The sequence below is a fragment of the Podarcis vaucheri genome (assembly GCF_965113315.1).
Source record: "Podarcis vaucheri genome assembly, chromosome: 2".
Classification (NCBI taxonomy): domain Eukaryota; kingdom Metazoa; phylum Chordata; class Lepidosauria; order Squamata; family Lacertidae; genus Podarcis; species Podarcis vaucheri.
This window is the reverse complement of record NC_138760.1, coordinates 67,563,897-67,578,628: the sequence shown is the minus strand read 5'-3', so window position 1 is coordinate 67,578,628 and position 14,732 is coordinate 67,563,897. Positions and strand designations below refer to the sequence as shown.

Sequence of the window (14,732 nt, the reverse complement as noted above, 5' to 3'; positions counted from 1 at the left end):
CTGAATGTGTGAGAGCACAAACTTAAGGGAAAATCTCAGTGCATTCAGCTGGACACACTCAGAAGCCTCATGCTCAGAAACCTTGTGCTATCTGGGTTCCTAATCATGGGAAGGCTTCTAAGCATGCTAAGCTGAATGTGTTGAGAATCTCCCTTCTGACCTAGAAAGAATGAGTCCAAGTGGTTTTTTTGCTTGCCCTGTGCCTTGCCCCACTCATTTCCCAGGGAAAACTCACACTTTGGTGTTAAACTGGAGCAAACTTTGATATCAACTGAATGAGATCAGTTTGCACCCATGAGAAATGGCCTAGACTGAAGAAACAATTGCCATGGTAAGGATGAGCACTTGGCAGCTAGTATCCACGGGGAGATGACAGAGGTCACTTCCAGATGGCCTGTTCATTGGGTATCAAATCCTGATCTGATTGAACAAAGTTTGAGGGCAGCTCAGACAGTACCCATTAACTATTTATTAACTATTCATTTGGATTTGTCTGTGGAGAGCTCATACAATGTTGCATTAAGTAATGGGTATTCAATACTCTCCAGTGTGTTTTCCATCCCATTCCATTCCATCCCATCACTTTCCTTATTACAGAGGTCCAGTTTCATTTATTTATTGGAAGAGGGTTTGTTGCACAAGAACATCAAATTGATTGCACAACCTGAATTTAATTGCACATGATAGAATCAAGCTGCAAAATAGCAACAGCCCTGAACCCAAGTGCAGAAGGAGGGAAATGTTATTTATCTGTCACACAGCTTTAAGAGTATTGAAACCATATTTTGACATCTGACTCCCCACCACCACCACCACCCACCCACCCACACACACACACACTAGAAAGTAATTAAGGGTCGGGAGCAGAGATGTGTTGAGGTTATGGCTCTCAATGGGGACTTTAGCCCTAGAATCATAGAATCATAGAATCATAGAGTTGGAAGAGACCACAAGGGCCATCGAGTCCAACCCCCTGCCAAGCAGGAAACACCATCAGAGCACTCCTGACATATGGTTGTCAAGCCTCTGCTTAAAGACCTCCAAAGTAGGAGACTCCACCACACTCCTTGGCAGCAAATTCCACTGTCGAACAGCTCTTACTGTCAGGAAGTTCTTCCTAATGTTTAGGTGGAATCTTCTTTCTTGTAGTTTGGATCCATTGCTCCGTGTCCGCTTCTCCGGAGCAGCAGAAAACAACCTTTCTCCCTCCTCTATGTGACATCCTTTTATATATTTGAACATGGCTATCATATCACCCCTTAACCTCCTCTTCTCCAGGCTAAACATGCCCAGCTCCCTTAGCCGTTCCTCATAAGGCATCGTTTCCAGGCCTTTGACCATTTTGGTTGCCCTCCTCTGGACACGTTCCAGTTTGTCAGTGTCCTTCTTGAATTGTGGTGCCCAGAACTGGACACAGTACTCCAGGTGTGGTCTGACCAGAGCAGAATACAGTGGCACTATTACTTCCCTTGATCTAGATGCTATACTCCTATTGATGCAGCCCAGAATTGCATTGGCTTTTTTAGCTGCCGCGTCACACTGTTGGCTCATGTCAAGTTTGTGGTCAACCAAGACTCCTAGATCCTTTTCACATGTACTGCTCTCAAGCCAGGTGTCACCCATCTTGTATTTGTGCCTCTCATTTTTTTTTGCCCAAATGCAATACTTTACATTTCTCCCTGTTAAAATTCATCTTGTTTATTTTTGCCCAGTTCTCTAATCTGTCAAGGTCGTTTTGAAGTGTGATCCTGTCCTCTGGGGTGTTAGCCACCCCTCCCAGTTTGGTGTCATCTGCAAATTTGATCAGGATGCCCTTGAGTCCATCATCCAAGTCGTTGATAAAGATGTTGAATAAGACCGGGCCCAAGACAGAACCCTGTGGCACCCCACTAGTCACTCTTCTCCAGGATGAAGAGGAACCATTGATGAGCACCCTTTGGGTTCGGTCAGTAAGCCAGTTACAAATCCACTGAGTGGTAGCATAGTCAAGACCGCATTTTACCAGCTTCTTTACAAGAATATCATGGGGCACCTTGTCAAATGCCTTGCTGAAATCAAGGTAGGCTACATCCACTGCGTTCCCTTCATCTACCAGGCTTGTAATTCTGTCAAAAAACGAGATCAGGTTAGTCTGACATGACTTATTTTTCAGAAATCCATGCTGACTATTGGTGATCACAGCATTCCTTTCTAGGTGCTCACAGACTGTTTGCTTAATGATCTGCTCCAGAATCTTCCCTGCTATTGATGTCAGACTGACTGGGCGGTAATTATTTGGGTCCTCTCTTTTCCCCTTTTTGAAAATAGGGACAACATTTGCCCTCCTCCAGTCTGCCGGGACTTCGCCTGTTCTCCAGGAATTCTCAAAGATGACTGCCAGTGGTTCTGAGATCACATCTGCCAGTTCTTTTAATACTCTTGGATGCAGTTCATCTGGCCCTGGAGACTTGAATACATCTAAACTAGCCAAGTATTCTTGTACTATCTCCTTAGTTATTCTGGGCTGTGTTTCCTTTGCTGAATCATTTGCTCCAAATTCTTCAGGTCGGGCATTGTTTTCTTTATCGGAGAAGACTGAGGCAAAGAAGGCATTGAGTAGTTCAGCCCTTTCTGTGTCCCCTGTTTGCATTTCACCATCTTCTCCTCTGAGTGACCCCACAGTTTCTTTGTTCTTCCTTTTGCTACGAACATACCCATAAAAGCCTTTTTTGTTGCTTTTAACCTCTCTAGCAAGCCTGAGTTCATTCTGTGCTTTAGCTTTTCTGACTTTGTGTCTACATGTGCTGGCTATTTGTTTGAATTCCTCTTTGGTGGTTTCCCCCCTTTTCCATTTTTTGTACACATCCTTTTTTAAATCTTAATTCAGTTAAAAGTTCTTTAGATAGCCACCCTGGCTTCTTTAGGCACCTTCCATGTTTCCGTCTCATTGGTATTGCCTGACGTTGTGCTTTTAGTATCTCCCTCTTAACAAACTCCCAGCCATCATGAACTCCCTTTCCTTTTAGTATTGTTGTCCATGGGATCTCACCCAGCACTTCCCTAAGTTTTATGAAGTCGGCTTTCTTAAAGTCAAGAAATTGAGTCCTAGTATGCTTGGCTGCTCCTTTCCGCTGTATAGTAAACTTCAGAAGAGCATGATCACTCGCGCCTAATGATCCTTCCACTTCTACCCCACTAACCAGGTCATCAACATTGGTTAGGACCAGATCTAAAATGGCTGTTCCTCTTGTTGCTTCTCCCACTTTCTGGACAATGAAGGTGTCTGCAAGGCCAGTGAGGAATCTGTTTGACCTTATGCTCTTGGCTGAGTTTGACGTCCAACAAATATCCGGGTAATTGAAGTCCCCCATTACTACTATCTCCCTTCCTTTTGCATGCTTGGCCATCTGTTCCAGGAAGGCATCATCTATGTCCTCCGTTTGGCTTGGGGATCTATAGTAAACTCCCACAATGAGGTCTCTGTTATTCTTCTCTCCCTTAATTTTGACCCAAATGCTCTCACTTTGGCTTTGAGCAAATTTTTACAGGGATGAATGAATACCCCCTAGAAATAGATCATCTCTTAATCCTCTGGTGGCAGGGATTTCACTAACAGCATTCAATTTTAGTCAGAGCTCAGCAAGACTGGACCCCACAACCTGTTTCCAACACCGGAGCTCAAACAGAGTGCACTGGAACATGCGCGGAGTGCAGAGCCTTCAGAAAAAGGAAAAAGAAGGTGCTTCCACATCTAGAAGGCTTTGAAGAATGGCTTTCAAGGCAAAAGGCATGATTTCCAAGAGGCTTGACTCCTGACACCATCTCTTTTCAGATATAAAGTATCATTGTATGCATGTGTTTATGGACCATTCAGGTGCTCCACAGTAGCAGAGAGCCCTTTGCTGGCTTGCTAAGAGCAGATTTGCATAAGCCAAAGTCACTCCTGGCCAGCTGCAGAGCCGCAGGGGTTGCTCAATTATTTTGTTGTGATTTCCAATCTGCCCTGCAGTGAGGTTAGTAAAAAAGGTTACTCACCTCATCACACACTGAAAAGCAATCTGTCTGCCCGATGGAGCAAGCCCGGGCTTTCATGGGGATTTTTAAAAATGGGATTTCCCCTGGCGTGACATTCACATTAGCTCTAGTTCGGTGCCATCAGCATGATGTCTCATAATGGATGAGTCCTGCTACAGAGCGCTTAGGCTTACTAAGAGAACTACCCTGCTTGTTCTTCTGGACCTCTCAGTGGCTTTCATTAACCATGATATCTTTCTGGAGCAGCTCAAAGTGGTGGGGGTCATTGCAATTCAGTGGTTCCTCTCTTACCTCCAGGGCTGTTTCCAGAAAGTTGTTGTGTGGGGAGCACTGTTAATCACCATGGGGTTTTTCCTGTGGTGTCCCACAGAGTTCCATTTTCCCCTCATGCTATTTCATTCTTATTTAGAATACAATTAAGATAGTGGCAAAACAAAATTTCTAGTGCAAGACATTTGCAGCCTTTTAAAATTTATTTATTAAAAAAAGCAATCTATATGAAGGAATTGTCATCAGGAGTTTTGGAGTGAATTGCTCACCGATAAACGGAATCTGAATCAGAAGAGGCAGCTCAGGTGCTAGGCCAGCGTTAGGGGGGCAGTGATGGGCTGAATCCTGGAAGGAAAAAACAGAGGCGTTCTTATGTGTTCCATGTTCTTGAGGTGAAAATAAAGCCTGTTCTGGATGAGACTGCACTCTCCTAGAAGGAAAAGGTTTTTGGCTTGAGGATACTCCTGGATCCAGCATTGCCACATGAGGCCCACGTGGCTAGGGGTGCATTTCCAGTTACGGCTGGTTCACCAACTACAGCCCCTATTGGGCAGAGATGACCCCATGGGCCGCACACCCCACCTCCTAGCTGCCCTATGAGGGCTAGCTGCTGCTGCTGCGCATGCACAGCCTCCCACCATTGCCCAAGACATTTTGGCACCTGAGGCAAGCCCCAAAATGGCGCCCTCCCCTCCCCACCAGGGAGCAATGGGTGAGTGAACCAAGGGGTGGGGAAGATCAGAATCTGGTGCCTCTGGGATCCTGCCGCCTGAGGCAGTTGCCTCACCTGACTTGGACTGGCTCTGCTGATTTAGAACAGTGCAAGATCAAGGTTCGAAGTCATGTGCTGATCAAGTGCTTGTAGGGAAGATTCCCTGCTTCGGACTATCCTGGCCAGTGGGAGTTTGGCCAGCGCATGCAGCCATATTTTCCCACTCGCACAATGGTAACTGAGTGACTTTTTGTTGTTTAGTTGTTTAGTCATGTCCGACTCTTCATGACCCCATGGACCAGAGCACGCCAGGCACTCCTGTCTTCCACTGCCTCCCACAGTTTGGTCAAACTCATGTTAGTAGCTTCAAGAACACTGTCCAACCATCTCCTCCTCTGTCATCCCCTTCTCCTTGTGCCCTCCATCTTTCCCAACATCAGGGTCTTTTCCAGGGAGTCTTCTCTTCTCATGAGGTGGCCAAAGTATTGGAGCCTCAGCTTCAGGATCTGTCCTTCCAGTGGGCACTCAGGGCTGATTTCCTTCAGAATGGACAGGTTTGATCTTCTTGCAGTCCATGGGACTCTCAAGAGTCTCCTCCAGCATCATAATTCAAAAGAAATGGGTGACTTAATGATACCTTAAAAAGGACACCTGTCCAGCTCTCTAAGGCGAAAGGGGCAAGAGAAGAATAGGGTCAGGATGCACTGTGAGTGACTCACAAGTGGCGTTCAGACAGACACAATGCATATGTTTAACAAACATGCAAGAAGCGAGTCATGGGCCTGCACAGGCCCCCACCACGTGAGTAGGGGGCTCCGCGTGTATTATTGCTCCTCCACAACCAGGAGATCCCGACTGGGCCACGTGGTTATATTTACAGCGTGGAATAGTGCGCTTGCCTTGGCGGGTGGGGAAGAAAAACGGGCGCGGACGGAGCCCCCTGTGAGGCGTCGCGCAAATGCTGCTTGCTCAGTTTACCGCTTGCAGACTCTGCAGAGAGACGCTGCTGAGTCCGCCTGGAAAAGGAACCGCTCTTAGGACCCGGGAAGATCCTCCCGGATGACTCCTTCGAATCAATGAGAGCCCTGGGAGGAGCCGGCGCTTGAGGCTCCCCATAAACCGGCCAATCTCCCGGTCAGATGTTTTACAACTTCTTGCATTCTTCAGAGTTTGCTCAGGACGGGCTTTCCTGCCTGGCTGCGCTCCCCCCTTTTTGGGTTTCCCCCGGGTTGGTTGGACAGTGGAGGGTGGAGGGCGCGGAAGAGGAGGACGGTGACAAAGATCTGCGTGGATTTTCGAGGCGGGGCAGTTTTAAGATTACTATTATTATTCATCTCAAGGGGGGCTAATGATGCGATTCTGCCCTCGCCAGGCATCTCCACCAGCGCAAAGCGCGGAGAGGGCAGGGAAGCCCCCGCTCCGCAGGCCAGGAGGGGGCGCAGCGGCGACGGGGGGCTGAACTCCCGCGCCACCTTCGGCAGGAGTAGCACGTGGAAAGATCCTGTCTCTCCAAAGGGGCTCCGGGACGCTCAGCCCGCAAACAGGGGCGGGGGCGGGGGAAGAGAGAATAAATAACGGCAAAGCCCCAACTTTTTGGGATTTCAAACCCCGAAGTCTTTTGAGGGCGACGTTCTCTCATACCTTGGCTGATATTAACAATTGATACGATCGCTCAGGAGGATCCCTTTTGTGGCTTCCCCTAGATCGGCTGGGAAATTGTGAATCAAATCATAAAAGTTGCTTCAGGAAGCAAAATAGTTTTTTTGGGGGGGAGGCGGAGAGAGGAGATCTCCTGCTGCCGAAGATGCCGGGGCTGCAATAGAAAGCGCTTCTTCCCGCTTTTAAATGCCTGCCGGCTCGGTCCAGCATGGCTGTGTATGCCCTCACCGGCTTCTCCCTCGTCAGCTTGCTGAGTTTCGGCTACCTCTCCTGGGACTGGATGAAGCCCGGCTTGGTGGGCGAAGTGCCCGGGGACCCGATGGCCAAGCCTCTCCCGGCGGCGGCGGCGGCGGCTGCTTCTGCCGCTCTGGCCAGGCCGCCCCACCTTATCTTCATCCTGACGGACGACCAAGGCTTCCATGACGTGGGCTACCACGGCTCCGATATCCAGACCCCGACGCTGGACAGGCTGGCGGCCGAAGGGGTGAAGCTGGAGAACTATTACATCCAACCCATCTGCACCCCTTCCAGGAGCCAGCTCATCACGGGCAGGTAAGGGCTCTGGGGCAGAGGGGGAGGACAAGCAACCAGACCCCCCCCCCCCAAAAAAAACCAACACACAGCTTCTTATCAGGATGGTGTGGTGTGTACCCCCCCTCCAATAATTTCACATGAAACACCTGACAAGTGTTAGGACACGGAATTCGAAAGGTAAGGTGAAGATGCCCAGGGTTAGAATCATAGAATTCTAGAGTTGGAAGGGTCCCCAGAATCATTGAGTCCAGCCCCCTGCAATGCAGGAATATGCAACTGCCCCATACAGGGATCGAACCTGCAACCTTGGCATTATCAGCACTACATAAAATAACAACTGGTATTATACCGGGGGCAAGATCTGCATGCTATTTGCTGGCGGCAACTCGACAGCGTTCTGTAAAATAAGAGAGAGGGACTTTAAAAGCCAAGTGAGCAACTGGATTTAAAATAACAAAAAACAGATTTCAGGCAATTAAAGTTTTGCTTTTGTTTCCTGGATGCTAAAGAAACTAGGACTTTGTTTTTCTTTTTTCTTTTTTTGGAGTGGGGGCACAAACAATAACCCTAACTGGGTAAAATATATCACTTTATCAAAATAGTGAAATGCGGCGTGGTTGGTGTGTAGACAGTGTGACGATCACTGGGAGGGGATACTCATTCCAACCGTTCAGTGAAGGCGCAATTTCATTGGCTGGCTTTAAACAAGTCATCACAGCTCATTCGTAGTACGGGGATCGCGCTGACCTAAGAATTACAGTTAGGATGAATGATACATGTAGTTTGAAAAGCTTTTCTTCCAATAGGAGTACCACAGAAGGATGTAGTATGTAACAGGAGAAAGCACCAACCCTGCCTCTAAGACAGAGTTAAGGCAGCTGCTTCAGAGTCAGCTGTTTTGGGTTATCACAGAGGGGCAGCAGCAAATTGTTATTTATTTCTTTGTTTTATAATTGTTGTATTTTTCACTGCCAGGGAGGGATAGAGGCATTTGCAGGATTCTCTGCCTGTACAGTGGTACCTCAGGTTAAGTACTTAATTTGTCCCGGAGGTCCGTACTTAACCTGAAGCACCTCTTTAGCTAATGGGGCCTCCTGCTGCTGCTGCGCTGCTGGAGCACAATTTCTGTTCTCTTTCTGAAGCAAAGTTCTTAACCTGAAGCAATATTTCTGGGTTAGCGGAGTCTGTAACCTGAAGGGTATGTAACCTGAAGTGTATGTAACCCGAGGTACCACTGTAGTGTCAAAATAACTGGACCAGCCTTGCATCTTATGCTCCTTGACGTGTGTGTGTGTGTGTGTGTGTGTGTGTTTGTAGTGGAGTCTTAGACAGCAAAATATCTTTAGTCAGCCCTTCCAAACAGTAGCTCTTTGGGTGGAGAAATCAGTGTTGTTTGAAGACCATGCCCCACCTCTCTCTTTTAATTATGTCCTGGACAATTTATATGTTTCCATTTCCCTTAGCAGTAAGAGTGATTTATTTCCCCCCTTTCATTTTTATGAAGTACTTGGAGGCATGATCTGGCTCCTGTTATAAGAAAAGATACTGGGCTGAAAAGTACTGTAGATGTCAAGTGAAAAAAAGATTGCTTGCCTGCCAGTACACAAGAAGGAGAAAGCTGTGTAGAACCCTAAAGAAAACTAATTTTTAAAAAAAGTTTCTATCAGGAATGTGCCCCTGGGGCCTTTGGTTGCACTCCTGAGCTTCTCTACATGGATATACAGTCCATTGAAATCCACAGATAAATGCAGGGACTGTTGTAAATTTTGGTTCATGAGAGGGGGAATGCAGGCTCTTTTCTGTACTGTGTCTGCAACATGAGGATAGAATTAGTGGTCAATTAATGGGCATAATAATTTACTGACTGGTTGACTTCAGTGCCGTTAGTAAGAGCCTCACAGTCTGCATTGCCCTGACGTCCATGGGTGGCACAGAAAGGGAAAGGTGGATCCTGACATCAAAACCCCAACAATATTGATGGGTGTGTGAATGACATTTTCCCTTCAGCATTCTTCTTTTCAGTGGCTCCTACCGTATTTTGTAGGGAAGAAGAAATCCAGCATTATGACAAAGTATATTGTACAAACTGAGATTGTTTGCTGAACAAAAAAACTCCTTTGGCCAACTGGAACAGAGCATCTAGATAGAGAAGATTATAATCATCATCATCATTTGTTAGTTGCTTTGTTCATGAAAATGATTCAAAGCGACTTAAAAACACAATAGAAAAAAATCCAACGACAATAAACACAGTCAATAAAAAACTAAAATCAAAATGTAACATAGCAACTCAAATAAAAGACAAGCGTAGCAGATCCTGCTCCATGGGCATAGCCAAGAGGGGGGCAAGGGGGGCAGCTGCCCCCTCTAAATCAAGTAAATCAATAAAAAAGACTTAACTAGCTGAGGTTCTGCCCCCACCCCAACATAAATCCTGGCTACACCCATTTCCTGCACCAGAAGAGGCCATCTGAGGATTCTCCCAAACACTCTTTACTCTACACTCCCTTGTATTGCCAGTGTCTCAAACCACCAAAATAAGTAATATTCTGAATAAAAATTATGTTCTAACAGTAATCATTCCTCAAATGATTATGAAACGATCTGCAGTGTGAAAATCAGGAAGCAAAGAAACCTCCCTGATCCCATTTAACCAAGCACTTTTCAGTCACGGAACAAAGACAGAAGGGACTGGTGTGACCTCTCCAGGCTACGCAGCCCAAACCAATGTAAGGGTAAGAAAGAGAGGCCAGAGCCAGCTGTGGTCACTCCTTCAAAAGGAGACTACATTTTGGACTGAGTAACAGGGTGAATAGAACAGACTCACTGTGAGTCACAATGATTTCATCCTGGGAAGACTTAACTCTACTTCCAAGGGATTGGACAGTCAGCAATGCCAGTTAAAAAGGGGAATCCTCTTTGTACCTGCCTGGAATAAATACAGGAAGAATACTTAAGTGCAGTTGGGTGAATAATTAGCATGTTGGCTGCAGTTTGAATTGCCTGCATGCCTAGGACAAGTCTCTCCCCCCTCCCCCCATGCAATCTGACTGCACATTAACCTGGGATCAAGTCCCATTGCATTCAGTGGGAATTACTTTGAAGTGCATAGGATTGCATTGCACAATAGTTTCTCCCTTCTGGCTACCAATGATAGTGGTGGGTGTGGTCAGATGATCAATAGCTGTGGCTCTTACCTTTGCACAAGAGACTACAATCTGGCCAAGCACAAGCCAGAGGCTTCCTCACCTCATCCCACATCTCTTCATTCAATCAATCACAATTCAAGGACATGTTCCAGCCAGGCAAAAACGTTCAAGGAGGGTGCAGAGCATTAGTGACTGGGGAGGCCATGCAGGGGAGGTTCAACTGCTGTAAACACAGTGAGTCACTGGCACTTACCCAAAGGGGAGAGACGAGGTGTGGGAAGCTTGGCATGGCGCGGCGCATGGTGACAGATCTAAGCCGACTCCTGCTACCGTGTACCGTTTCCCAGTTCATAATGTGTTACACCCCACCAGCACCCTGTAGTGTTGGGAAAAGGGGAGAGCATTCAAGCCCCACCCACGCTGCCTCACTAGACACTACTGGGGCAGAGCAGGATCTGGGAAAGATTGGCCTGGAGGGAACAATGTGGCCTAGAAAGAGTCCTGAGGGCTCAACAGAGAGGCCTGCAGGAATGTATTTGGCACCTAGGACAGAGGTCCCCAACGCCTGGTCCAAAAGCTTGGTATTAGAGCAAAAACAGGCAAAGAGTACTGTGTCACCTTAACTACTGAATGATGCATAATGGACTGAAGACTAAGCTTATGCATCTGATGAGATGGATTCCAGTCTATGAAAGTTCATGGTATAATAAATCTATTGGACTTTGAGGTGCCTCAAATCTGCATTTCTAGTCCTGGACAGCATGGTGAATAACATGGTGTGATAACAATGTGATTAGGGCTACAATATCATCATCATCATTCAATGTAACACCAAGCAAATTGCTCTGCCAGTGCAAACATTTCTGCCTTCTCCCTCACCTGTGTGCTCTTCTGGGGCTCTCCCACCCCCAACCCTGAGCTAAGGGAAGCTTGGCCCCACGGCACTAGCAAAAGTCCTTGTGCGGGCTTCCACTGGCGGGACTACTTAGTTGAATCTGCCCCCAATATATTTAGGTGTGCCTCCAATTTGAGAATCCTGAATATGCAGCCATGGGACCGTCAATAAACACTCTCAAGTCCACCTAATGCCCTGCAAGGGCAGATTTTCCTCACGGGTTCTCTGCAAATGCAGAACGAGTGAAGGACTGAACTGTAGCTATTAACAATTTCCCTTTCTGATGCTCTTTCCTCTCCTCCTAGGTACCAAATCCACACCGGCCTTCAGCACTCCATCATCCGTCCCCGGCAACCCAACTGCTTGCCCTTCAACCAGGTAACTCTTCCCCAGAAGCTGCAGGAAGCTGGCTATTCCACGCACATGGTGGGCAAGTGGCACTTGGGCTTCTACAGGAAAGAGTGCCTGCCCACTCGCCGGGGGTTTGATACTTTCCTTGGCTCGCTGACCGGGAATGTGGATTACTACACCTATGACAACTGTGACGGGCCGGGCGTTTGCGGCTACGACCTTCACGATGGCGAGAACGTGGCCTGGGAACAAAGTGGCAAATATTCCACTTTCCTCTATGCCCAGCGAGTCAACAAAATCCTGGCCGCCCACAACCCCAAGGAGCCCATCTTTATCTACGTAGCCTTCCAAGCTGTGCACACACCGCTGCAGTCCCCGAAGGAATACATCTACCGCTACCGCTCCATGGGCAATGTTGCGAGGCGTAAATACGCTGCCATGGTCACGTGCATGGACGAAGCGGTGAAGAACATCACCTGGGCACTCAAGAAGTACGGCTACTATGAAAACAGTGTGGTCGTGTTCTCCACTGACAACGGCGGGCAGACCTTCTCTGGGGGAAGCAACTGGCCTCTGCGAGGCCGCAAAGGGACTTACTGGGAAGGAGGAGTTCGTGGAATTGGCTTCGTGCACAGCCCACTGATTAAACGCAAGCGGAGAACCAGCAGGGCCCTGATTCACATCACGGACTGGTACCCAACTTTGGTGACCTTGGCCGGGGGCAACTTGTCCGAGGCAGACAACTTGGACGGCTATAATGTGTGGCCAGCGATCAGCGAGGGCAAAGAGTCTCCCCGCATGGAAATCCTGCATAACATCGACCCTCTTTATAACCATGCTAAATATGGCTCTTTGGAGAGAGGCTTTGGCATATGGAATACGGCAGTGCAGGCCTCGGTGCGGGTAGGAGACTGGAAGCTTCTTACCGGAGACCCTGGTTACAGTGACTGGATCCCACCACAGACTCTGACCAACTTCCCAGGGAGCTGGTGGAACCTGGAGCGCCTGACGGACGGCCTACGCAAATCTGTCTGGCTCTTCAACATCACCGCCGACCCCTACGAGCGCTACGATCTGTCGGACCAGCGGCCCGACGTGGTGAGGGCTCTCCTCATTAGACTCGTCCGCTACAACCAGACGGCCATTCCAGTCAGATACCCGGCAGAAAACCCTCGTGCCCACCCGGACTTCAACGGTGGCGCCTGGGGTCCTTGGGCGACGGAAGAGGAGGACGTGTGGGAGGGAGGACATGGAAAACTGAAAAATAAAAACCGGAAGAAGAAGTGCAAGATCTGCAAGCTGCGCTCCTTCTTCCGGAAGCTAAACACCAGGCTGATGTCCAACCGCATCTGAGGGAGTAGGGATGGTGCCAGACGCAGCCTCAAGGGGTGCAGTTCCAAATAGAATCCATGGGGTAGTTTAATCCCCCCCCCCATACTTGGTGCGTGAAATGGGTTGGGATGCTAGTCCACTTCTTTTCCAGTGGAAGTAGGGCCCCTCCAGGTGGCCTTTTTATTGAGCATTCATGGTGGTATCTGGGGACTTATATGCAATCCTGCTTTCAAGACGGTTTGCACCTGCAATAGTTTTGGGGTGGGCGGACTACTTTGTTTCCAATCAGCGCATGTCCCATAACTCCCTGCTGAAACCCTGCAACTTTCTATCCACAAATATTCTGTTTTCTTTCTTTGTGTGGGTCTTGGTTTTCTTGCGCTAGAGTGCAAGAGTGTCCCTCTAGGTGGCAATAATGCGCTAACATTGGGGAAGCACTAATAAAGCGGAATGTTGCGTGAACAGTCCAGTATAAACCCACCACTTATGTACTATTATTGCATCAATGACATGTTACAGAAAGAAATCCCGGTCTGGAAGGGCCTTTAATAAAGTTTGACCTAACCCACCTCACCTCCTTTTTTCTTCCACTCTAGATACTGTCCACAACAATGAATATTTTTACTGGGAAACCCTCCAGGACTTGTAATCTCTAATCTTTGAGAGCCTGCTTAGCCTCAGCAGGTTCTGGAGACTGTCCCTTCCCTTCCTTATTTCAGAATGTTCCGAACCCACAGTTGTCAAGTGTCATCATGATTAATGAACGCGTGTGTATCATAGTTAGATACAGTACTGCTATCCAGCAGTAGTCACGCTGAGCAAGGTCTTATCCACTACCCAAGGACCAAACCAATTGTACTCAAAATCACTGAAAGGTGTTTGAAAATGTCTGCAGCTGCTCTGTGGATGCATAATGAAATATCATAAATAAGTTTCACTTATGTAACGCTTTTGCTCTGGGAAGGCGTCTGCAGGTTCTCCCCTCCCTCAAGGCTGCAGCCCCCGCCCCCGATCACTTCAGTGTATGTGGGCGGTGATACAGAAGACCTAGGACAGTTATTTTTATCAGAGAGAGAGAGAGAAAGCAGAGCTCAAACCTTGTGAGCATTTTACCCGAAATATACATAATGCCTAACATCTCGTAGACAGGGACATCAGTAAAGGGTGTGTGAGCACTGCAGGCATACGGTGCGCAGAAAAAATGTAAAATGACTGAGCAATATTTACATACTGATCCAACTACCTCATCGTTTATGGAGAGAGAGATGTTTCCACATCTATTTATTTAGCCACCAAGTACAAGAGATTGAGAGGAAGCCACAGCTCTTACGGAGCTCCTTTAACTGCCCGGGTTTTCTTTCTCTTGGGCACGCCACAGGATTTTCTTCCTCTTCCTCCATCCTTCAGTTCAAGGGCTTAAGAGCGTTGGCAAAAAGTGCTTACATAAACCACTCGTGTTAAAAAATGTAACATGAGCAAGATGTATAAATATAATTAGTTCAAAAATCATTAAACAAAGCCTGCTGCTGCTAAACTTTGGGAGCAGTTGCTTGAAGTCAGTGCTTGGGGTGTCTGCACAAATTGGGTGCTGTGGGCAGCAAAAATGCCCTGCTTTAAAATGCCCTTGCAGTGCACAATGAACTTGCGGTACTGCTACAAATGTAGTGATGCCTACTAGTATAGCCTGCTTTAAAAATATGGACTTGTTAGCTGTGATAGCAAAATAAACTCCCCTATATTTGAAAGCAGACAAGCAGACGTTGAAGGCAAATAGGAAATGACTATCATGTATTACTTGCAAGTAGGGTTGGAATGA

The 14,732-nt window shown here is 47.6% G+C and overlaps 1 protein-coding gene across 1 annotated transcript; it reads left to right on the top strand.

Moving 5' to 3' along the window:
- Positions 1–5,988: 5,988 nt before the first annotated feature.
- On the top strand, positions 5,989–13,484 carry ARSI (arylsulfatase family member I). The gene is made up of 2 exons (XM_082214452.1): positions 5,989–7,207; positions 11,539–13,484. The coding sequence occupies exons 1-2, from the start codon at positions 6,864–6,866 to the stop codon at positions 12,935–12,937; spliced, it is 1,743 nt and encodes a 580-aa protein (XP_082070578.1). The 5' UTR covers positions 5,989–6,863; the 3' UTR covers positions 12,938–13,484.
- Positions 13,485–14,732: the final 1,248 nt, after the last annotated feature.

What these genes read in the sequence shown, in the direction of transcription:
- ARSI (XM_082214452.1), top strand. Translation starts at nt 6,864, where the DNA reads ATGGCTGTGTATGCCCTCACCGGCTTCTCCCTCGTCAGCTTGCTGAGT. An exon ending in AGCCAGCTCATCACGGGCAG is followed by an intron (nt 7,208 to 11,538) that starts GTAAGGGCTCTG and finishes CTCTCCTCCTAG; the next exon opens with GTACCAAATCCACACCGGCC.